Genomic DNA, 23,375 nt, shown 5'->3' on the forward strand with positions numbered 1-23,375 from the left:
ACGACCGTGTAGAGCATGAGAGGGTCATGCCTCAGTCCAATGGCTTTATTTATGGCCGTGCTCTTTGTTTTCTCATAGGAATGCTAGGAATGCTAAAGGCCATTCTCTCCCTGTCTCAACAAGACACAAACGAATAGTACTGGCATCTCCTTTTAGACACAATCTCACCCACGTCCACTCCCACAGCAGGACACAATTTGAGGAATGCAAGATGCTAACAAGAAAAGTCAATTTCTCTTTGTTTTACTCCATCTTCCTCTTTTTTCACTCTCCACCTACAGTTACATGCTCATCAGCTGCAGTATCAGACTGATTTTTTTACATTTACAGACACTTTTATCCAAAGCAACTTACATTGCATTTCAAAGTACACACTTACATTCTTATCAGTTCTTGCTTTCCCTGGGAATCAAACCCATGACTTTGGCGTTGCAAGCACCAACGCTCTACTGTTTGAGCAACAGGAAAGCTCTTTTTATCAATAAGCCCAAATAGCAGGACATGTTCTCATGCTAAATGGGGCAAGTTGTCACAATTGGAACTTGTCATTAAAAAAAAAAAAATTATAGGGTTTTCAGTTAAATTTAAACAGTAAACACTTTGGGCCCTATCATAAACCTGGCGCAATGTAGCGCCAGGCGCGACACAAGTGTTTTTTGCTAGTTTCAGCCTAACGCAGTTATCATTTTCACATCCTGTGCCATGTTGTTTAAATAGCAAATGCATTTGCACCCATTTGTGCATCCATGGGCGTGCTGGTCTGAAAATGAGGTGTGTTCAGGTGCATTGTTGGCACGTTGCTATTTTGAGGCAACTGACACTCTGCTTATTACACACACATAGGGGTGCGCAGCAACACACAAACATGCCAAATATTAAAAATAAAAGGATTACAATGTAAATATTAATATTGTGTACATATAGATATGGTGAAATCCAGCTTGTCCTGTAGATGGTATGCTTGCGCACTTTAACTTTGTGCACGAGCATCCGTTTGCTCTCTGGAGTCATCAGTCTTTCCGCTTGCAAATTCCGCCATGTAAAAAGCGAATCCGCCATGACGCGAGCGCAACTGGCTTTTAAAGGGAATGGGAGATGCGAATCTGATTGGTTTATTGCACGTTATGCCCAAAACACATCCATTACTCATTAAGAGAATAGGGACAACACTTTTAGACAATTTTTTAGGCCATTTTTCCCGTCGATAAACTAGCACAAGTTGATTCAGACACCCCTAAGTTCACTTGCGCCGTGCGCTTTAGACCATGCACTTAGATCGTTTAAATAGGGCCCAGAATAAGGCACAAAACAACATACAAAAATAATAGATAAAACTAAAATTCATCTGATTGATTGAGTTACTGAGACTTCCTTATTCCGAAGAATTTAAAAAGAATAATAAAATAACCAAACAAAATATTAATAATCTAAAAGAGATTTGTTTATTCATTTATTTATTTCGTATTTAGCTTCACAATGTCAAAACATATATGCTGTAGGTACAGGCCTTTAAGGCTTGGTAGTGTGGTTAATGAAACTGTCAGTCTAAACACATTTGTGCGTGAAGGATGTTGTGATGGGAGCGTTGTATATGTTTGCAGAAATGTACACATTAGCACACTGATTTTTGTATGATGTGGATGTTGTGCATGAAGAACAGTAAACAGAATAAGCCTCATTTGTGTCTGCATACAACATCAGTGTCTATGCAACTTAAAAGGCACAAAGGCTGTGTGTCAGTCGCATAATTTTTTTTGCAAAACAAGGTGTGCAAGATACTCTGAAGCTAAAGACAAAAAACTTACTCTGGGAAAGAAAGTTCAGCCTCTTCAGTTCAATATTGCCATGTCATGTTTATGGGCTCATAACTAATAGATTCCCTTTTGGTTATCCGTGAAAGTCATGACCTAAGACACCGGCTTATTCATGATATTGAGTACGTCATCCAAAATGGATGGGCCCAAGTCAAGTTCGAGAGAGAAAAGGGATCCTGTGATTTGTGTGAGCGACTCCTGTGATTGGCTTTTGCTTTTGGAGATTTCAAAGTCCAAATCACATAGACGACCCTCTTCCACGCCGCTATCTCTGTCCGCCCAGTCGCCCTTGATGCCGAACATCTCCTGTTCGCACTGGAAGTCTGAATCGCTGTTGTTACCATTGTTAAAGTTCCCATTGGCATCTCCGTTTCCATTAACAAAGACGGACAAAAACGCTTCAAGCTCGTTTTCACTGTGCATCTTTTTTGCAAGAGATTTATCAGGCATCTCCATGCGGTCGATCGAAGGTTCGTCCTCCTCCGGGACGGGGCTGGGGTCACTCCTGAAGACGCTGATGGACTGAAGCAGGGTCTCCATCTGCAGGATTTCCAGATCTTCAGAATTGTCTTGAGGAGTAGATGGCTCAGACAAGTGGTCCTGGTTCATGGGAAACACGGTGGTGGAGATCAAAGGAAGTGTCAGTGCTTGGCTGCCCCCGATGGATGGGAGCGAGATTGCATTCTTCAGGACCGGCGATGGAGTTTCGACACACGATGCATCGGAGGCACTATTAGCTCTTGTGAACTCCCCGTGGATGCCATATTGAGGTCGAGTAGGACGACCTTTCCCTGGTAGAAGCTCAAACTTTCCTTGAAGGAACGACATGTCACCGAAGGCATCACACTCGCCACCCTTTCCAATGTGGATAGTGTGTCGAAAGTCTCCGAGAGGTGGGCTGATCATATCTGGTGATAAAATATCCCTCAGACGACATTTCTTCCCCTTCTTACTGTAGTTGGACTTCAGGTAGATTGGCGTTTTGGCAGGCATCCCTGCTTTGAGTCCAGTGTGTATTGGAAGGAACTGAGACCACTCTAGAAGTTCAGATCTCCTCAGCTGTGTGATAAACTTGCTGGAGTCTCGCAAAGTAAAAGGGCAGGGGTTACATTCTCAGAGAGCAGCTGTTTTAAATGTGTCCTCAATCCTCATTGAAGATAATCCAGCTTGATGTTTGAATTAATGTCCTTTACCTGGATAGATGGAGAAATAATTTAGTTTTCTTTGTAGTCAGCATCAAAGAGCTTTATTGTAGTCATAAATCCAATATTTAATTTGTTTAAATGTTAAAGTAAATTTCACATATATCTTAAGTATCTGATTGTAATCTTTCTGTGGAATGTGCAAAGAGAGTTCAAAGAAAATATTTATCTCTGTCTGAAACTGTCTTTTGGATATAGACGAATTAAAATAAGTTTAAGTTGAAATACTAAAATTAGTAAAACTAAAACTGAAATAAAAATACATTTAAGCTAAATTCACAAACACACACACACACACACACACACACACACACACACACACACACACACACACACACACACACACACACACACACACACACACACATATATATATATATCAAAAATAAAACTAAACTAATATTAAAATGAAAACAAAGTATATAAAACAAAAGTAAAGAAATATATTAATAAATACTATAATAATATAATACTAAAGGAACATTGCTACATGGTTGCTAATAGATAGATAGATAGATAGATAGATAGATAGATAGATAGATAGATAGATAGATAGATAGATAGATAGATAGATATCTGTTGTTGTCATTTATTTCATAGTGACGGTTTGTTAACATGTTTTTAAATAACACCACACGAGTCAAGAAGCTTTAAAGATAAAGAAAGGATTTCTAGAGATGAAGTAGAAATTGCAGAGAGAGAGAGAGAGAGAGAGAGAGAGAGAGAGAGAGAGAGAGAGAGAGAGAGAGAGAGAGAGAGAGAGAGAGAGAGAGAGAGAGAGAGGCGACCACATATCATAAGAGAGAGAGAGACTTCTTGCCATTTATGGACATATTTCCTTTTGAGAGGCCTTTAAACATTGACCCTCAACGACAGACTGCAAACACTCTCTAAAGCTGCGACCGGGCCACGGCTAGCCAAATATGTACGACTGAAAAAACATCCACATTCTCTCGGCAGCAGAGCCCAATGTCCTTTCACTCCTTTAAGACCTGCTTCTCTAAACTGTTCAAGACCTGAGGCCTTTTTCATTTCAACAGAGAACCTTTTGCGAAACTGTATGGTGATGCAAAAACATAATAAAGGTGCTGTAATATTTTTTTAAATAACACATAAAATATCCCTATTATGTAACAGATATCACTGAAATTGGTGCTTTGAGAAATCATAACCATCTCATTCTTAGAAAAACGAGAGTGGCCTTCAGAAAACTTCAGATCAGCTGGAAAAATCGTTCTGTTTCGTTACTGCTATTCTTTTATATTTAGGATAATTGTTTTAATCACATCTTTATATATCCATGCTCATCATATGCTAGGCCTATATGAAAAATAAAGAGATGTAAAATGCCTAGGTAAACTTCATTTTGACAGTCCACTTTAGACATTCTACTAACTATAATTAACTTTGCAATTACATGTAATTGTCAACTAACGCTTACTAGAGGATTAGTAGACTGTCTGCTTAATATCTGCTAACAATTTACTTTTATGCTCTCCCAACAGACATTCTACTGACAATAAATCACTTTGCAACTACGTCAACTTATTCTACAAACCCGAACCCTTTGTAGAACCCTAACCCTAACCCTAACCCTAACCGAACAGTCTACTAGAGTAAACTAATACTCCAATGATGAGAGTTAGTTAACATGTAGTTGCAAAGTTACTTATAGTTAGTAGAAAAGTGAACCATCGAAGTAAAGTGTAACCAATGTTTATACTACAATATCAAACCATCATCTGTGTCCAAATACGGTTTGAGGCCACTGTATATTAAAATACCACGGCATTGCCATCTGATAACATGGAGCCACCAAAGTACTAAAGATGACAGTCTGAATGATGTCACAGCTCAATGTTCCACATCCCCTGAAGATCCCAGTTAGAGACAGTGAGGGAGGACACTGTTTACAAAACACTAGAAATTCCATTTCATAGGAATACACGACTCCCCTGAGGTAACGTCCTAACAAATCACAGCTGATAAACAACAGGAGCAAGGTGAAGGTGAGCAGCAGGACAATCCTTGACAAAGATGTAGTCTGTTTTAGTCTGGATGAATGCCATTATTTTACAATCTATGTGTTTTTGCACTTTTTGCACCAGCTCAGAGGTTGCTGTGCGAGTTCAACAGGGCTTTAAAAGCATTTTTGGACACTGATGCAGTGAAACACAAATAAACCTCACTGGAGCACTGAACGGAAATCTATTTTTAAATGTGACAAGCATCATCGGGATGGCTTGAAGAATGTGTGACTGCATGAGTGTGTCAGTGATAGAGGAAAATGTGTGTGTGTGTGTGTGTGTGGTGTGTGTGGTCCTGGTAAAAAAGTCCCCTCAAAGATGGCAATATCCAAAATCCTTGTCGTTGTGGGGACATTTTCTGGTCCCCATTTGAAAAACAGCTTATAAATCACACCATTTTTTTTTTTTTTTTTTTGAAAATGTAAAAATGCTGAAAGTTTTATGTGATGGGTGGGTTAGGGGATAGAATACAGAAGGAACAATGCAGTACTTTCTTGTGTCAGAGCTGTGATTGTCTCCGGATATGCCTCCTCTTTGCAACTTTCTCATAATCTTTGTAAAACCATATCCAGTAACCCACTCTCTGTACTTTATTCTTTAAATCTGTCACGCTACGGCAAGGATGAAGCAGAGAGAGAATCCAAGTGCAAGCATACATTTAATAAAACAAACAGGAAATCCAGGCGGAACACGGAACTCAGGACAAGAACAGGTAACAGTACATTAAACAACGACCGACAACCAACAACTGAAGCACAGAGGTTTAAATACACAGACAAACAAGCTAAACAAGATAACAAGGGGGTGTGGCTAATTAGAAACACCTGGGAGAACTAATAAGCAAGAAAAACTACAAAGGACTACAAAAACATGACACAGAACAGGAAATAACAAAAGAGCACACAAGACAAGGGAAACACAGGACAGGAAACATTACATAGCCCCCCACCTAAGGAGTGGATTCCAGACACTCCTCAGAAAATAAAAGTCCAGGAGGGTGGTGGGTCTGAGGCGGATCCGGGGGCGGGACGGGGGGCCAGGCCCGTGGAGCGGAAGAGGGCCTGAAGACACCGGCAGGGCAGAAGGCCAGGGCGGAGCAGGCTGTGCAGGTGACCAGGGCGGAGCAGGCTGTGCAGGCGGCCAGGGCGGAGCAGGCTGTGCAGGCGGCCAGGGCGGAGCAGGCTGTGCAGGCGGCCAGGGCGGAGCAGGCTGTGCAGGCGGCCAGGGCGGAGCAGGCTGTGCAGGCGGCCAGGGCGGAGCAGGCTGTGCAGGCGAACAGGGTGGAGGCGACCCTTCAGGCGGCCAGGGAGGAGACGACCCTTCAGGCGACCATGGCACAGGAACAGACATGGGCTCAGAGGAGACCATCTTGTCCGAAGATACAGGCGTGGTTTCGGCCCTCCTGTCCAAAGACACAGGCGTGGAGTCGGCCATCTTGTCCGAAGACCTCTCGGGCGGCCACGGCGGTGAAGACCCGTCGGGCGACCACGGCGGTGAAGACCCCTCGGGCGGCCACGGCGGTGAAGACCCGTCGGGCGACCACGGCGGTGAAGACCCCTCGGGCGGCCACGGCGGTGAAGACCCTTCGGGCGGCCACGGCGGAGAAGACCCTTCGGGCGGCCACGGCGGAGAAGACCCTTCGGGCGGCCACGGCGGAGAAGACCCTTCGGGCGGCCACGGCGGTGAAGACCCTTCGGGCGGCCACGGCGGTGAAGACCCTTCGGGCGGCCACGGCGGTGAAGACCCTTCGGGCGGCCACGGCGGAGAAGACCCTTCGGGCGGCCACGGCGGTGGAGACCCTTCGGGCGGCCACGGCGGTGGAGACCCTTCGGGCGGCCACGGCGGTGAAGACCCTTCGGGCGGCCACGAACCTTCAGGCGGCCAGGGCGGATCGGACTGGTCCGGAGGTGTATTGCCCCCCCCCAAAATTTTCTTGGGGAGGCTCCCCAGTAAAGAGTCCTGGACCAGCGATGAAGAGGGCTTTGAACTGGGCAAGACCAAAGGCGAAGAGGGCTTTGAGCTGGGCAGGACCAGCGGCGAAGAGGGCTTTGAGCTGGGCAGGACCAGCGGTGAAGAAGGTTCTGTGCTGGGCAGATCCAGCGGTGAGGGCTCTGTGCTGGGCAGATCCAGCGGTGAGGGCTCTGTGCTGGGCAGATCCAGCGGTGAGGGCTCTGTGCTGGGCAGATCCAGCGGTGAGGGCTCTGTGCTGGGCAGATCCAGCGGTGAGGGCTCTGTGCTGGGCAGATCCAGCGGTGAGGGCTCTGTGCTGGGCAGATCCAGCGGTGAGGGCTCTGTGCTGGGCAGATCCAGCGGTGAGGGCTCTGTGCTGGGCAGATCCAGCGGTGAGGGCTCTGTGCTGGGCAGATCCAGCGGTGAGGGCTCTGTGCTGGGCAGATCCAGCGGTGAGGGCTCTGTGCTGGGCAGATCCAGCGGTGAGGGCTCTGTGCTGGGCAGATCCAGCGGTGAGGGCTCTGTGCTGGGCAGATCCAGCGGTGAGGGCTCTGTGCTGGGCAGATCCAGCGGTGAGGGCTCTGTGCTGGGCAGATCCAGCGGTGAGGGCTCTGTGCTGGGCAGATCCAGCGGCGAAGAGGGCTCTGAGCTGGGCGGAACCAGCGGCGAAGAGGGCTCTGAGCTGGGCGGAACCAGCGGCGAAGAGGGCTCTGAGCTGGGCGGAACCAGCGGCGAAGAGGGCTCTGAGCTGGGCGGAACCAGCGGCGAAGAGGGCTCTGAGCTGGGCGGAACCAGCGGCGAAGAGGGCTCTGAGCTGGGCGGAACCAGCGGCGATGAGAGCTCTGTGCTGGGCGGAACCAGCGGCGAAGAGGGCTCTGAGCTGGGCGGAACCAGCGGCGAAGAGGGCTCTGAGCTGGGCGGAACCAGCGGCGATGAGAGCTCTGTGCTGGGCGGATCCAGCGGTGAGGGCTCTGTGCTGGGCAGATCCAGCGGTGAGGGCTCTGTGCTGGGCAGATCCAGCGGTGAGGGCTCTGTGCTGGGCAGATCCAGCGGTGAGGGCTCTGTGCTGGGCAGATCCAGCGGTGAGGGCTCTGTGCTGGGCAGATCCAGCGGTGAGGGCTCTGTGCTGGGCAGATCCAGCGGTGAGGGCTCTGTGCTGGGCAGATCCAGCGGTGAGGGCTCTGTGCTGGGCAGATCCAGCGGTGAGGGCTCTGTGCTGGGCAGATCCAGCGGTGAGGGCTCTGTGCTGGGCAGATCCAGCGGTGAGGGCTCTGTGCTGGGCAGATCCAGCGGTGAGGGCTCTGTGCTGGGCAGATCCAGCGGCGAAGAGGGCTCTGAGCTGGGCGGAACCAGCGGCGAAGAGGGCTCTGAGCTGGGCGGAACCAGCGGCGAAGAGGGCTCTGAGCTGGGCGGAACCAGCGGCGAAGAGGGCTCTGAGCTGGGTGGAACCAGCGGCGAAGAGGGCTCTGAGCTGGGCGGAACCAGCGATGAAGAGGACTCTGAGCTGGGCGGGACCAGCGGCGAAGGAGACTCTGGGCTGGCCTGAAGTGCAGGCTTAGCTGGACTGGCGTGAAGCTCTGGATCAGCAGAAGCGACGTGAACCGTCTCTGGATCAGCAGAAGCGACGTGAACAGTCTCTGGATCAGCAGAAGCGACGTGAACAGTCTCTGGATCAGCAGAAGTGACGTGAACAGTCTCTGGATCAGCAGAAGTGCGCTCTGAGCTTGACGGAACCAGTGGCGGCGAAGATGCGGCTGAACTGGACGGGACGTGAAGATCAGGTGTTGACCTTGCGTGCCACGGGAGGAAGCTCTTCAGACATCTGGAGAGTGCCTCTCTCCAATCCAGACCGGAGAGATTGGGAAGCTCCCTTGGGTCAACCTCCCTAGCCCCCAGCCGGTAACACACTTTAATTGCCTCGTCACCCAGAGAGCAAGAGGCAGCTAGAGGAATAAATCCCCAGGTGTACTGGATCAGATCGAGGCTATCAAGGGCCAAGGCCGCGATCTGTCCAGCAAACTCCCGGGTCAGGCTGTGAAAATCAGGCATGACGTGAAGAGACTCAGGCTTTGCAGGCATGACACAAAGAGACTCATTAAATGCTGCTGGATTCATCGTTTGGTCGGTCGTTCTGTCACGCTACGGCAAGGATGAAGCAGAGAGAGAATCCAAGTGCAAGCATACATTTAATAAAACAAACAGGAAATCCAGGCGGAACACGGAACTCAGGACAAGAACAGGTAACAGTACATTAAACAACGACCGACAACCAACAACTGAAGCACAGAGGTTTAAATACACAGACAAACAAGCTAAACAAGATAACAAGGGGGTGTGGCTAATTAGAAACACCTGGGAGAACTAATAAGCAAGAAAAACTACAAAGGACTACAAAAACATGACACAGAACAGGAAATAACAAAAGAGCACACAAGACAAGGGAAACACAGGACAGGAAACATTACAAAATCAAAGCAGTGTTGTTATTTTTTGTCTAATACTAAAACTATTAAAAACAGTCTTTCTGTAATTGAAATAAATCTGAAATAATGTTTAAAAAAAATAGAAGTTAAACTTAAACAAGAATTAGAAATATTGCAACTAACTTAAATAATTAAGTTTAACCTGAAGTACTAATACAAATGAAATAAAAATAAAGAAATATGTTTTAAAAAATCAAAAAAAAAAAAAAATGGTAAAAACAACAGAATTAGAATAAAAATGTGGTAAAAAAAAAATATGAAAAGGCTAATTCTAAATATTAATAAATACTATAATAAAATATAAATCATACTAATATGTGACTCTGGACCACAAAACCAGTCAAATGGGTAATTTTTTTAAAAAAATTGAGATGTATACACCATGAAAGCTGAATAAATAAGCTTTCCATTGATGTACCGTTTGTTAGGATAGGACAATATTTGGCCGAGATACAACTATTGGAAATCTGGAATCTGAGGGTGCAAAAAAATCGTAACATTGAGAAAATCGCCTTTAAAATTGTCCATTGTTGTTCGCGATTGTGCTGCATTCACTCACAAAAATAAACGTTTTATATATTTACAGTAGGAAATTTACAAAAAATCTTCATGGAACATGATCTTTACTTAATATCCTAATGCTTTTTGGCATAAAAAAAAAAATCGATAATTTTGACCCATACAATGTATTGTTGGCTATTGCCACAAATATACCACCGGTGCTACCTGTGACTGGTTTTGTGATCCAGGGTCACACATACCACTGAATCAAACCCATTTGACTTTAATCTGTGTTGTTGCAGATGCATAAACAGCAACGTCTAGAAATGTGCTTGATGATTACACTGATGAAAAGGTTCACATAAGGCCTGCTGTCATGGCATGATCAAAGCAAGCAGGTGTGTGAACCCCTGGACCGGGTGGAATAAATCTCAAAGGGAAGCCTAAATAATGCTTAGGTTAGGTTAAGGGGTTAGGGTTAAAGCTATGGTTAGTCTTCAACTTAAACCCCAGCAGGTGTGAGATGCCTTTGAATAAATTGTACAATGCCATGACTTGTTAAACAATAACAAACAATGCCATTCAGTGCAACAATCTACCACGCTGAGGTTTAGAAGCTGAGCAGCTGCCTCTCACACCCTCTTGATATGGATTTATCTCAGGGCCATATCCTGCCTTCATTTTAGATCTGGAATGAGTCCAGGGGCAAATGTTGCACTTCCAAGTGCCCTGACGCCCCTGCTGAGATAGATCTGTCTACCCCCCTTCCCTGGGGGGACGTATCATCACACACCCCTCAGAAGTGCATGTCAGCAGGTCGGCAGCGTGTCTCTCATCTGACAAACTGAATAAGCCGAAGCCTGAGCTACATTCAGAAGAGGAACAAAATGGGAGTGAATTGGGAATGAATAAGATATATTAATGTGATATTCCACCCAAAAATGAAAATTCTGTCTTCATTTACTCACCCTCATTTCGTTCTTCTACAAAATACAAAAGATATTTTGAAGAACGTTGAAAACCAAGTAGGGGTGTCCATGGTTAACCGATTAACCGATTAACCGTTAAAAATTGCGTAACCGAGTGGAACATTTTGCTCGGTTAAGTGGCGTCAATGGTGTGCATTGAATTTAGTTGTAATACATTTTTGCACCGCCAGAGACCGCTAGACCAGTTTTCTAATATGAAGCGGGCAAAGAAAGCGCGCGTCCGAGAATGAAGGCTGTGCGCGAGCCAGAAACAAATATAGTCAGTCAGTATCCGCGCCACTGATCGCAGCACAATAATATCTGTCTGCAGAGCCGCAGAGCCACAGCTTTACACCAGCAGTTTTACCCCGCGCATGCGCAGTTTCATCACAACAGTTTTACCCGCAGAGTCCGTTTACCGTTACATTAACCCATACAATTTGTATTATGCATTTCCTAAACATGTACTTGCTAATCAAACACTTTATATGAACAAACTACTAATCTATAAAACACAATCGGTCTTCCGACCTTTTACTGTGTTGATATGCGCGAGGGAGAGAGAGCAATACAGCGCTCGTGTTGTTTGAAGGCGGTGAGAGTGCGCGCGCGCGCGGCCGGGGCTCTCTCACTGTTTGTTCTTATGCGCCCTGTCCACTGATCTAAATAATTAGTTGTTACGACGACTTATTTGTTCCCTCGTTTTAATAAATCGTGGACACGTTGAACTATTTCCCTCCCTCATTTTGATTTAACGTGGCCAAAAACAGTTTGATACTATTAATTAGTGAATGCTAAAGACCTATATTTTGTGAATTGGTGAATATTCAGGTGAATTATTTCGTGGCCACGAATTAATAATAATTATTAAACTGTTTTTCGTCCCTGTGAAGATAGCTCTTCAGTGAAGGCCGACTACAGCTTTTTATTCCTTTTTTTTTGTGAATTGGTGAATATTTATCAGTATCAGGTGAATTGTTGTGGCCACGAATTAATAATACCTCAGCACGTTTTACAAGCCCCTTCTCGATCGCAGCGGCAACGAGCACTTTGATCACTTGATTTAAAAAACAAAACATTTCAGCGCTAGATCGCCTAAAAAAAAAAAAAAAACGAACGAAATGAATGCTCTGCTAGTTAACTGAAGATGTTTTGTTTATTTGTATTGGTATTCATGCCGCGAGATGTTTCAAAAGTGGTGACAATATCGACCTTAGAAAATAGTGGTGGGGACATGTCCCACCCGCAAATTTTGCCTATCTCGGGGTTGCGGCGCGCACACTATGGTTAACCGAGTATTAACCGCTAAGGGCCTCGGTTAACGGTTAATGAAAAACTTGAAAACGTGCAGCCCTAAAACCAAGCAACACGGGAGTCTACTGACTTCCATGAAATGAAAAAACAAAATCCTCTAAACATCAGTAACACTACAATGTTTTATTAGTTAAAGCTGCAGTCCGTAACTTTTTTGGGGTAAAAATGATCCAAAATAAAATTTTGAGCAAGTACATAACCAGCCAGTGTTCAAAACTCTCTGCTTGCCGTGGCTCGATTCAAAACGGTAAGCTTGTAATAATGTTTTTAATTCCAATGGTACTGGTGGATTTCCGTAGGAAATTCGAGCATGTCTTTGCGTCATTACGTCACATCCGTACACATCAAAGAAGGAGTCTTGGCTAGTAGGCTATGTTGCGTGTGAGGATGTTGGAGGTGGAGATTATATAGCCTTTTCTCACAGCACTTGATATAATTAAACATCAATTCGATGTCTTATCCAGAAATGTTCAAACGACAATCACCAGTGACAACTGGAGATTCACCCGCTGTAAAATGCAAAAGACTTCGGACTTCGGAGTGGCTACAGAAAAAAAAAAAGAGACTGCAACCGGGCCCATGGTAATGACACATGTATGTGACTGAAATCAGATTATATTCCAGTTTTAAATATGCATCTGATTACAGATAAGTGTGTTTGTATTTCAAAGAGAACCAGTTCTATGGAACATTCATTTGTTGGTATGACAAACTGAACTACAGGTTCTAATACACATTAAATGTAGGCAATCAATGCTGATTAACAATTTGAGAACAAAGTATAATTTGCACGGTTTGACGTGATATGATAAGCAATCGTCAGATTTAATCGGCGCGATTTACTGCAATGCTTTTTTCCCTTAGTTGGTCAGAACAAAAGTGGATGTTACTTACTTGTTCAGATGACATTTTCCGGTGAAAATTCTTATGTTGGTCATACTTCCAAAAAGTAGAATCTGTGATTCCGAATGATAGTATGCAGTGACTGACAGCCGCACATTCTCCTCAAAACATTGAATTAATCCGCGTTGTGCCGCGCCGAGACACAACCCACGTAAAGTTGATAATTCCGCGAATAACTGCAATTACAGATTTCGAACAGAGATGGCGACAAAGAGGAAAAACTACGGACTGCAGCTTTAACATTAGTTAACATCATGAGTTAACATTAACTAATAATGAACTGCACTTCTACAGCATTTATTAATCTTTGTTAATGTTCATTTTAACATTTACTGATACATTATTAAAATCAAAAGTTGTATTTGTTAACATGAGTTAATGCACTGCGAAGTAAAAATGAACAACTGTATTTATATTAACTAACATTAACAAAGATTAACAAATACTGTAACAAATGTATTGCTCATGGTCAGTTCATGTTAGTTAATACATCAGCTGATGTTAACAAATGAAACCTTATTGTAAAGTGTTACCAAAATATCTTCTTTTATCTTCCACGGAGGAAAGAATGTCATACAGTTTTGGAACAACATGAAGGCGAGCAAGTATGACAGAATATACATTTTTTTGGGTGGACTCTACCTTTAAGACTGAACTAAATGGAATTAATGAGACTGAATAAGAAAACAGATGAGACTGAATGTTGCTAAATGTGCCAGAATAGTGTCAGAAGACTTAATGTCATTAAAAATGCCAGACTGAGATTGAACTAGTTAGAATAAATGAGACTGAATACAAGACATAGAGTTTTGCAATGGCAGAAGGTGAGTTCAGGTGTTGTAATGATTCTGAAATGTAAAAAGCCTTCATGTGTTTGTATTACTTGTAATTACAACATGTAAACTTGTCATTTTCTATGACTTGTGCCACCTGAACACTGTGCCACCTGACCACTGGAGATTTAAGGTGTGTTCGACTTGATCTGCATAATGACATCAAAGTGGCGCGAGAGCAATTCGAAAGCATTCAGAGCTTTATTTACAGTGATTGCGACATGGCGTGAACATTTTCATTTTTGAGTGGACTATCCCTTTAAGACTGAACTAGATGGAATTAGTGAGAATGAATAAGAATATCACTGAATTAAAGAAGAAAAAAGCCAGGTTGACACTGAGCTATAGGCAGATTGAATGAGACAGCATATGACAAAATGTCAATATGAAATGAAAATAAGACTGAGGATGCCAGAATGAGACAGAAAAAGATAAAATGGGGTGAGAGGTAAGAGCAGGGGTCTGAAGACGGATCGAATTGCATGCTGCTGGCACTCAGGAAATAACTCACGTGTGAGTATGTGGGTCACATTATTATTAGTGTGAGCGGTGATCTAAACAAGTGCGATGATGACATTCACACTGCAGACAGAGATGTGTTAAGACTCTCTTCAGCCCCGCAACTATGCCACTTTTGATTCTCCCTCAGAGCCATTTTAGCCATAGCCTTTTTTGGCTGAAAACCCCACCACCCGGTCCCGTCTGCTGCAGATGATGATGCTGTATTTAAAGCACATCTGCATAATTTGGATGTTTTTGGCTGTTCGTTTTAGATGTGCAATCTCCCACAGCATGGCTATTTCATTTGAGCTGGTCAAGCTCTCCTCTCTTGGGTGGTTCAGCTTTTTCCTCCTCTCTTGGGTGTTTCAGGCCTAAGCTTTCAATCTTTTCAAATTCCTCCAACCACAAACGACCCTTTTGGACAATGTTCTAAATGATTAAAGACAAATCCTGCACTCGGCCCAATTCGAGGTTTCCAGTGTGTTACATAAAGCAACCCTAAATTACACTCTGGCATTGCTGCTGCTTTTTGAGGAACCGCGGCGGAGCGAAGTCTCTTTCGCCTCAACTTCATGCTTTTTACACACTGCAATCCACCTCCAATGCTTCAGTTCTCAAGCTGCTATTGTCTTTGGCTTTATGCATGCACGAGTCAAGTTGACTTTCCCAAGTTCTGTTGGACAGAGGAATGTATCTGAGGAATTTTTAGAAGCTCTCTTCTGGTCAAACAGTTGAGTATGCGCTTGAAGAACGGAGAAGAGCCAGGTGTCGGGTTGCTTTGCGCTTCTCAGCCCTTGTTTTGTGGTGTGTAGGAATTTGCTCATACATATTCTGCAGCACCAAAATCTCACATGTCGTAATGACAGCCATGCGCACGAGTGGAAAGAGGTTTCACAAGCCTAACTAGCGAATAACAGCCACATGCTCCATGAATACAGCAATTTCTCAATCTTATCATCTATCAGAGGTTGCACTCAAGCAACACACCCTTAATAAATCACTCTACGACATCTACATGTAATACACATAAATTATCAAGCACACACACCTGCAAAAATTCAGCAATATCTATTTTTACCTGCTCGTGTGTCTTTGCAGATTAATGTCCCTGTTTTCTTTGCTCTGTGTTTGCCGTCCTAGAGGAGCCTTGACCCAAACTGTTAGTCAGCTTCTGGGTGGTGCAGCGTATTGCAGTTTTCGTCTTCTCTCTCCCTCTCTTCTCTCTCTCTCTCTTTCTGCCCTTGAGGGTTTACTTCTCGCAGGCAGGACGTCTGCTGGACAGCTGTTTCAGAATTCCTCCTCTGAAGCGGTTCGGCGTGTCTTTGCTCCTCCTTTCTCAGCCCGCAGCACCTGTCCCTGCCTGTCTGCGGACAGCGCTGTTGAAATCCAAATCTCTTGTCCTCAGTAGTGTCGACCCGCAGTATTTCCTGGAGATACAGACAGACAGCGCTCAGTCATGGGAGGAGGAACATGAAGAGTCTCTCCTACTGTGCTTCCCAGCTGCTGAACGTCAAAGTCCTTCCCTTCCAAAACAGAGTGGAAGAAATACAACTCCCCTCTCTCTCTTTTTCGTCTTCTCGCTCCCCACCTCCCTTCTTGTGCTTTTTCTCACGTTTTTTTTCTTTCTATCTCAGCTCTCACACTCTTCAGAGAAGGTGATCCCAGGTGAAAAAGACGTACTGTTAAATGTATTAAATGTCTTTTTGATTCCCTTTCTATTCTCTCATTCTGCATTTTATTTCTGCTGACTTCAGCATCTCTACCTCATTTGTTTGCTCAGCATTTACCAGACACCATTACAACGTCCGAGAGATACAATGCAACCTTACTTGATGGATGGATGGATGTGTAGATAAATAGACAGACAGACAGCCAGATCGATAAATATTGATTACTTATAGAAAAAAGCTGTTTCTTTTTGCAGCTGCACTGTAAACAGAGCTTCTCGTCACTTCATCCTCAACCTAAAATAGGTTTCCTTGGCAACACACAGTACAGCGCTCTGCAGTGATCTCACGTTTGACAGGGATTAGGAGTGGGTGCAGGGAGTGTGTGCAGGGAGTGTGTGTGTGTGTGTGTGTGTGTGTGTGTGTGTGTGTGTGTGTGTGTGTGTGTGTGTGTGTGTGTGTGTGAGAATGAGCTCTGTTCCAAAAGCTATCTATAGTGAGCTTCCTACAGTACCTAGACAGCATTTTAAGGAAGTTCCTAAAAATAAGAGACATCAATATGGGAAACCTATAAGGGAACATCACATGTATGCTTTGAAAACATCCTAAAATGAATTAATTTAAAATAGTATATATAATAGTAATTCCAAGATGCCGGATAAAGCAAGAGAGATTTAAATGCAATGTTAAATTTGATAATAATCAAATAATCAAATAATTGAATAAAAAATTACTAAAATGTACTAAAACAGTATAATAATATAATCTAACATTTTACCCAATATTTGTGTGTTCTATTTTTATGCTCATTAGACTATCAAAGTATCACAACGTTAGTTATTAGCAACATGCTCACGTCACACTGAAATTAATTTATAGTCATGTGTGCTTTGCAGACGAGAGCTATTTGTGTAGTTCACAGAACAGCTGGCTATATAGAGCTTTCCAAATCAGTATCTTATGAGGTTCCAGATCAGTTTAAATGATGCCTTAGAAGGAAGCCGGCTAGGCAGTAGGCAGCAATGCAGCTCACTACTTTAAAAAAGTTATATTCTTAAACAACAATTGTATCCCTTAAAACTCATCTTTGATCACCAAAATTACATATTTAAAAGTTTTTTCTTTAAAAAAAATCTCCATGCCTTAAAATTGCTTGAACGTAACTCAAGTCATCTTCATTTATATAGCGCTTTTAACAATGTAGATTGTTCCAAAGCGGCTTTACAGAGATACAAGGATAGTTTAAAGTAACAGAGATTATTTTGGCTTTATGGCAGTTCTTGAATAAAGTTATTTTCCAGCTAAAGTTAATTTGATTGATTCACTTCGGTTGCAATGATCATTAGTTATTAACTTAGGGGCCGCTAACACAACACCGTTTTAACAGGAAACTCTACACAGACTTTAAACGCGAAACCTGTGAGAACGCTGATGGGGTGCACATGCGTATTACGAGTTCAGTCTATTGGTATGCGCGCTTGAATATATGTGCGCAGGTTTGTAATTCCCTACAAACCAAGCCTTATAAAACTACTTGTCTGGCCTTAACATTCTGATACAGAATTGTATCACTTCGGGTAGATACGCAAACCGAATTTTCCCGACAACGCTTTATCTGTAGAGTGGTAAAGGGATCCTCCATAAGGAGAAACTAGTTGGCACTTTAGCACCCCGCTATGACATCGGGTCCAGGCGAAGGTCTTTCATCAGATCTGGATACAGCCTGGATCCGGCAGGCTGCGGGAAAACCTCGGGATAAACAAAAAGATTAAAATTAGCGTAGATGCCATTCTTCTTATGATGTAACGAGTACATCAGGATTTATGGGAAGTGTTCCCGGTTCCAGCTGACCTAATCTATGCAGCCTAATATGGAATTATAGAAGTCTATAATATGTTATGTGTATGCTAGGTCAAAGAGATGTGTTTTTAGTCTAGCTTTGAACTGACAGAGTGTGTCTGCTTCCCGGACAGTGTTAGGAAGACTGTTCCAAAGTTTTGGTGCTAAATAGGAGAAGGATCTACCGCCAGCAGTCGATTTTGATATTCTAGGTATTATCAACTAGCCGGAATTGTGAGATCACAAAAGACGTGAAGGACTGTAATCCGTTAAGAGCTTGCTCAAGTACTGGGGAGCTAAACCATTTAGTACTTTGTAAGTAATCAGCAATATTTTAAAATTTATACAATGTTTAATAGGGAGCCAATGCAGTGTTGACAGAACCGGGCTAATATGGTCATACTTCCTGGCTCTGGTAAGAACTCGAGCTGCTGCGTTTTGGACGAGCTGTAGTTTGTTTATTAAGCGTGCAGGGCAACCACCCAGTAGAGCATTACAATAATCTAGCCTTGAGGTCATGAACGCGTAAACTAATTGTTCCGCATTTGTCAATGAGAGCATATGGCGTAATTTATATATATTTTTAAGATGGAAAAATGCGGTTTTACAGATACTAGACACGTGACTTTCAAATGAAAGATTGGTATCAAAGAGCACACCCAGGTTCATAACCGACGACGAAGACTTAACAGAGCAGCCATCAAGTGTTAGACAGTATTCTAGATTATTACATGAGGAAGTTTTTTGTCCAATAATTAGAATCTCTGTTTTTTCAGAATTAAGTAGAAGGAAATTACTAGTCATCCAATTTTTTATGTCAGCTATGCATTCCGTTAATTTTGTGAATTGGTAAGTTTCGTTAGGTTTTGAAGAAATATAGAGCTGAGTATCGTCGGCATAACAGTGAAAGCTAATTCCATGCTTCCTAATGATATCTCCTAATGGTAGCATGTACAGAGTGAACAGCAACGGTCCTAGTACTGAGCCTTGTGGTACGCCATACTGAACTTGTGATCGATAAGACATCTCTTCATTTACTTACAAACTGATAACGGTCAGATAAGTATAATTTAAACCATGCTAATGCAATTCCACTAATGCCAACATAATATCAAGTCTATTTAAAAGAATGTTGTGGTCAATAGTGTCAAATGCAGCACTAAGATCGAGTAACACTAATGGAACATAGTTGTGAAGATACTGCCTTTTCTAGTATCTTTGACAGAAAGGATAGATTCGAGATCGGCCTGTAATTGACTATGAATATGCAAATTAGCCCCTCCTCCACTCACTCACACCAGCACAGAGATCCACTCGTTGATGATCACACATTGACGTGATTGGTTACAGGGTAGTTTGTGACGTCAAAAACGCCAGCGATTTCAAACCGCGATTTTGAGACTGTCTTTCCCTGGTGAAAAAAAAAAAAAACTATGCAAAATATACTTGCAGCCAGACTAATTATCAGTATACTTCAAGTGTGTTAATGATTAGTTAACTTGAAGTGTGCTATTTTGAAACAACTCATTTTGTACTAAGTATATTTTAGTTGTAATTAAATTGTAGTAAAGCATAACTTTAAGTGTATTTAGTGTACTTTTGTGTACTAAATTGGACCAACTTCAAGTATACTTAGTATACTTTAAGTATATGCCTCTGTAGGGACTAATTACATGCTTAATTAGTGATATTAAAGTGTACTTTATTTGTGTTACAAGTACATGTCTTCGAAACGTACAAGCAATATACCATAAGTGTATTTATATATATTTTAAAAATATATATTTTTGGCATTTTCATCTTTAGGATAGGGTAGCTAGACAGGAAATTTGAGTAAAAAGTATATGTTTAATAATACCTTTGGCTTATTCCAAATACTACAAATTGCATACTTTGTCTTCAATAACAAAACACATTATTAGACAAATAAAACCTAGCTATACTTTGTACAAAATACTATATAATGTATTTTTAAAGTATACTTTGGTAACACTTTATTTGTGTCATTGTTACATTATGTTACATGTAATTACTGTAGTAATAACTATAAATTATGCATAATTACATGCAATTAACCCTAAACCAAACCCTAATCCTAACCCTATAGTACCTGTAAGTACGTGTAGTTAATTATTATTATTCAGTTCTTAAATGTGTAATTACACTGTAATACTGACACCTTAAAATAGTGTAACCGTGCAAATAAATACACTTTTACAAAATAAACAGAATTTTCACTTCAAGTATATTTTTTTTAAATATATTTTTAGAAAATATACTTCAGTTCAATTATTTTAAAGTCTGTTAAGAGTTGTATTGTGAAAATAGGTAAAAGCATGAGGCTAATATACTTTTAATATATTTAAAGATAGTAACATTTTTGTATATTTGCAATGTACTATTGAAAAAGGGAATATATTTCAAATACAATAAAGTATACTTTTTTTTCACTAGGGTTGGTTCACTGGAGTTTTAAGGAGAAAATACTCAGCAATGATGTTGACTTATGAATTTGCACATGGTTTGTCTTAAAGCATATTAAAAACACCACATAGACATATAAACAACATTAAAAACTTGTAATTTCTCATTAAAAACTCCCATTTTCCACTTCAAATATCTTAAAAAATATAACTGTTGTTGTTGTTTTTTCATGTGTGTTAAGTATAAGCAATTTAAAGTCACTTAAAATCATTTAAATTCCCTTCCGGCAACATGTCACTCACATGAGATCGCATCAATTGACAAAAGACAATGATCCAATCAATCCCCAATGGACAAAATCAAGTCCTGCTCTGCATCTTTTCTTGTTCAAGAAGCTTCAATTAAATTAATTTGCAGTTTAAATTTCTTAAAAAATATCTATATAATTCAAATATCAGTCAAATATCTAACTCATTAAGTCTTTTTTTTGGAACAGAGCTGTGTAGGCACTTAAAACATCAAATGCATGATGTCAGATTTACATTTGTGTTTTTTTTTTCCAAAGCGACTTAGTGCATTCAAGTTAAACATACAGTACGTGTGTTCCCCAGGAACATCTGCTTCTTGATCCAGTGCCATGCTCCTCTGTTACACATCTGACCCTTTATTGACCGCCCACTGAGAAGCTAACCATATTTTCAGGCTGGATCTTACACTTCTGGATGGTCTGTTAAATTTGAACAATCATTCAGTTAAGTAAAACAGCCACTACAAGTGGACAACAAGCTTTCTGAATGAAGTCTTTCTGTGTTTTGTTGGCATGATGTCACATGTGGAGAGCACATGGTCTCAGGAAGAATACTGAGTATTGTCCTGATGTTTGCCAAGCTGCAATCACCATATAAATGCCGTCAATGTGCTTGTAGACTCTACAGTTTAGAGGAATCTGAGAGGAACACCTCCAGTTCTTCCCACCAAAAGAGACTATTTGAGTTCACATAAGTGCAGAATTGGAAAGGCCGTGCTGTTTATGAAAGAATTACCTGATTTTCCAAGTTTCAAATGAGCTTGTTTTGGACCTCATGACAATCAGAGCCTGTGAGGGTTTGTTTGGTTGTTGAAAACTTAGAGAGCTGACTAACTGCTGCCGTTGAAGTCACTTCCTCTTATGTCAGTGTGTTTTGAGGTGTTACACAGACAATGATCCTGTGAGAGAAAGATGGAAAAGTAACTATTAGAGCCAAATCAAACATTGCATGTGATGGATGTCTCATGTATGGGAGCCCTTACTTTCACACTGTTCACTTTTACTCTGTGTTAGTAATTCACAGTACATTTAACAACATGATGATCCATCACAACTAGGTTCAAAGTTGTTTGCTAGTACCTTCCAACCATCACAACTTTAAAGTCGGCATAAAATCAAAATTGACCCTATTTACTTTTAGTGCACATTACTAGTCTTGTGGTGAATCAAAATCTGAATATGCACATCCTCTCTAGAATGGCCCTCCTTCTCTAAAGACGTCACCATGTTTCACTCGGAAATTACTGAAGTTAAGTCGGTCGCAACTTCCGGTTCATAGTGACTTTAAAGAAACAGCAGAAGACACCTGCTAACATGGATTTCATGACCATAAAAAAAAAAAAAAAAAAAAACGTCCAATTTAAACTGAAGGTGTCCTGTGGTGTCTGACAGAAAGATGTGCAGCAGATCCTGCAAGTCCTGTAGGTTGTGAGGTGGAGGCACCGTGGATATAATTTGTTGGTCCAGCACATCCCAGAAATGCTCATTTGGATTGAGATCTGGGGAATTTGGAGGCCAGGGCAACATCTTGAACTCTTCATCATGTTCCTCAAACCATTCCTGAACAATGTATGCTGTGTGGCAGGGTGTATTTTCCTGAAGAAAGAGGTCACTCTGATTGGTCTGTGGCTACACAGCCCCATATGCTGCAGAGTGATGCACTGTATGTTGAGACACATTCCTCCCATAACCATCATTAAAATTTTGTGTGACCTATGCCACAGTAGACCTTCTGTTGGCTCAGACTAGACGGGATAGCTTTCGCTGCCCTCGGGAGCAACACACAAGCCTTGCCGATTCAGAGATACTCTGACCCAGTCGCCTTGCCATAATAATTTGGCCCTTGTCAAAGTCTCTCAGACCTTTAGTCCTGCCCATTTCTCCTGCTTCCAACACATTGATTATGAGAACTGATTGAATGCTTACCAGCTAATCTACCTAGACCTTAATACTTATATACTACATATGTACACGTGCCTCTATTTTTCCAGAATGATAACGGTTTACTTTTAAAATTCAGTATTGCTGATATTGTTGAAACCTGCTGTAGAGCCGGGCTTCACAACCCAGGGTTAAAAGCAGTATTAATCAGTGTAATCTGGGTTGCTTAACCCAGAGTTTAAGTGGCTGTAACATGGGCTATAAAGTTTCACATCACATGTCCTGATTCTGTAGAGCGTTAGTGAAGCAGCAGCTTAACTGCAAGAATTGAACAGTTCTCCTTGTTGTAGAGTTGTTGAATTTATAAATAAATTAATGTTGCTAGATAGACTAAGGCCTGGTTTCACATACAGGGCTTAGATTAAGCCAGGATAAGGCCTTAGTTCAATTAGGACATTTAAGTAGCTTTTATAAACGTGCCCTAGGAAAAAACATTACTGGTGTCCATCTTGAGACAAAACAATGGCACTGACATATTTTAAGATCCAACAATGCAAGTTACTTTCAGTTAAAACAGCTCAAACATGCATTTTAGTCTGGGATTAGTCTTAAACTTTGTCTGTGAAACCGGGGGTAAAACTTTCATATAAACAATATGGACATTGTCTTGTGCTTTGACTTGTGTGGTTCTGGGTAAAAGCGCTGGGCATTAATCTCTCTCTTTCTTGTTCCTCTAAGAGGAGACAAATATTTACATAACT

General features: G+C 42.1%; 1 protein-coding gene across 1 annotated transcript; it reads right to left on the reverse strand.

The window, feature by feature from the left end:
- Positions 1-216: 216 nt before the first annotated feature.
- Positions 217-16,015, reverse strand: cdc42ep3 (CDC42 effector protein (Rho GTPase binding) 3). The gene is made up of 2 exons (XM_081350566.1): positions 15,575-16,015; positions 217-3,007 (listed from the first exon to the last, which is right to left on the reverse strand). Exon 2 carries the CDS (start codon positions 2,805-2,807, stop codon positions 1,908-1,910), a length of 900 nt encoding a protein of 299 aa, XP_081206692.1. The 5' UTR covers positions 2,808-3,007; positions 15,575-16,015; the 3' UTR covers positions 217-1,907.
- Between the last annotated feature and the right edge of the window lie 7,360 nt (positions 16,016-23,375).

The sequence above is a fragment of the Scardinius erythrophthalmus genome, assembly GCF_964197995.2.
Source record: "Scardinius erythrophthalmus genome assembly, chromosome: 21".
Taxonomy (NCBI): Eukaryota; Metazoa; Chordata; class Actinopteri; order Cypriniformes; family Leuciscidae; genus Scardinius; species Scardinius erythrophthalmus.

What these genes read in the sequence shown, in the direction of transcription:
- cdc42ep3 (XM_081350566.1), bottom strand. Translation starts at nt 2,807, where the DNA reads ATGCCTGCCAAAACGCCAATCTACCTGAAGTCCAACTACAGTAAGAAG.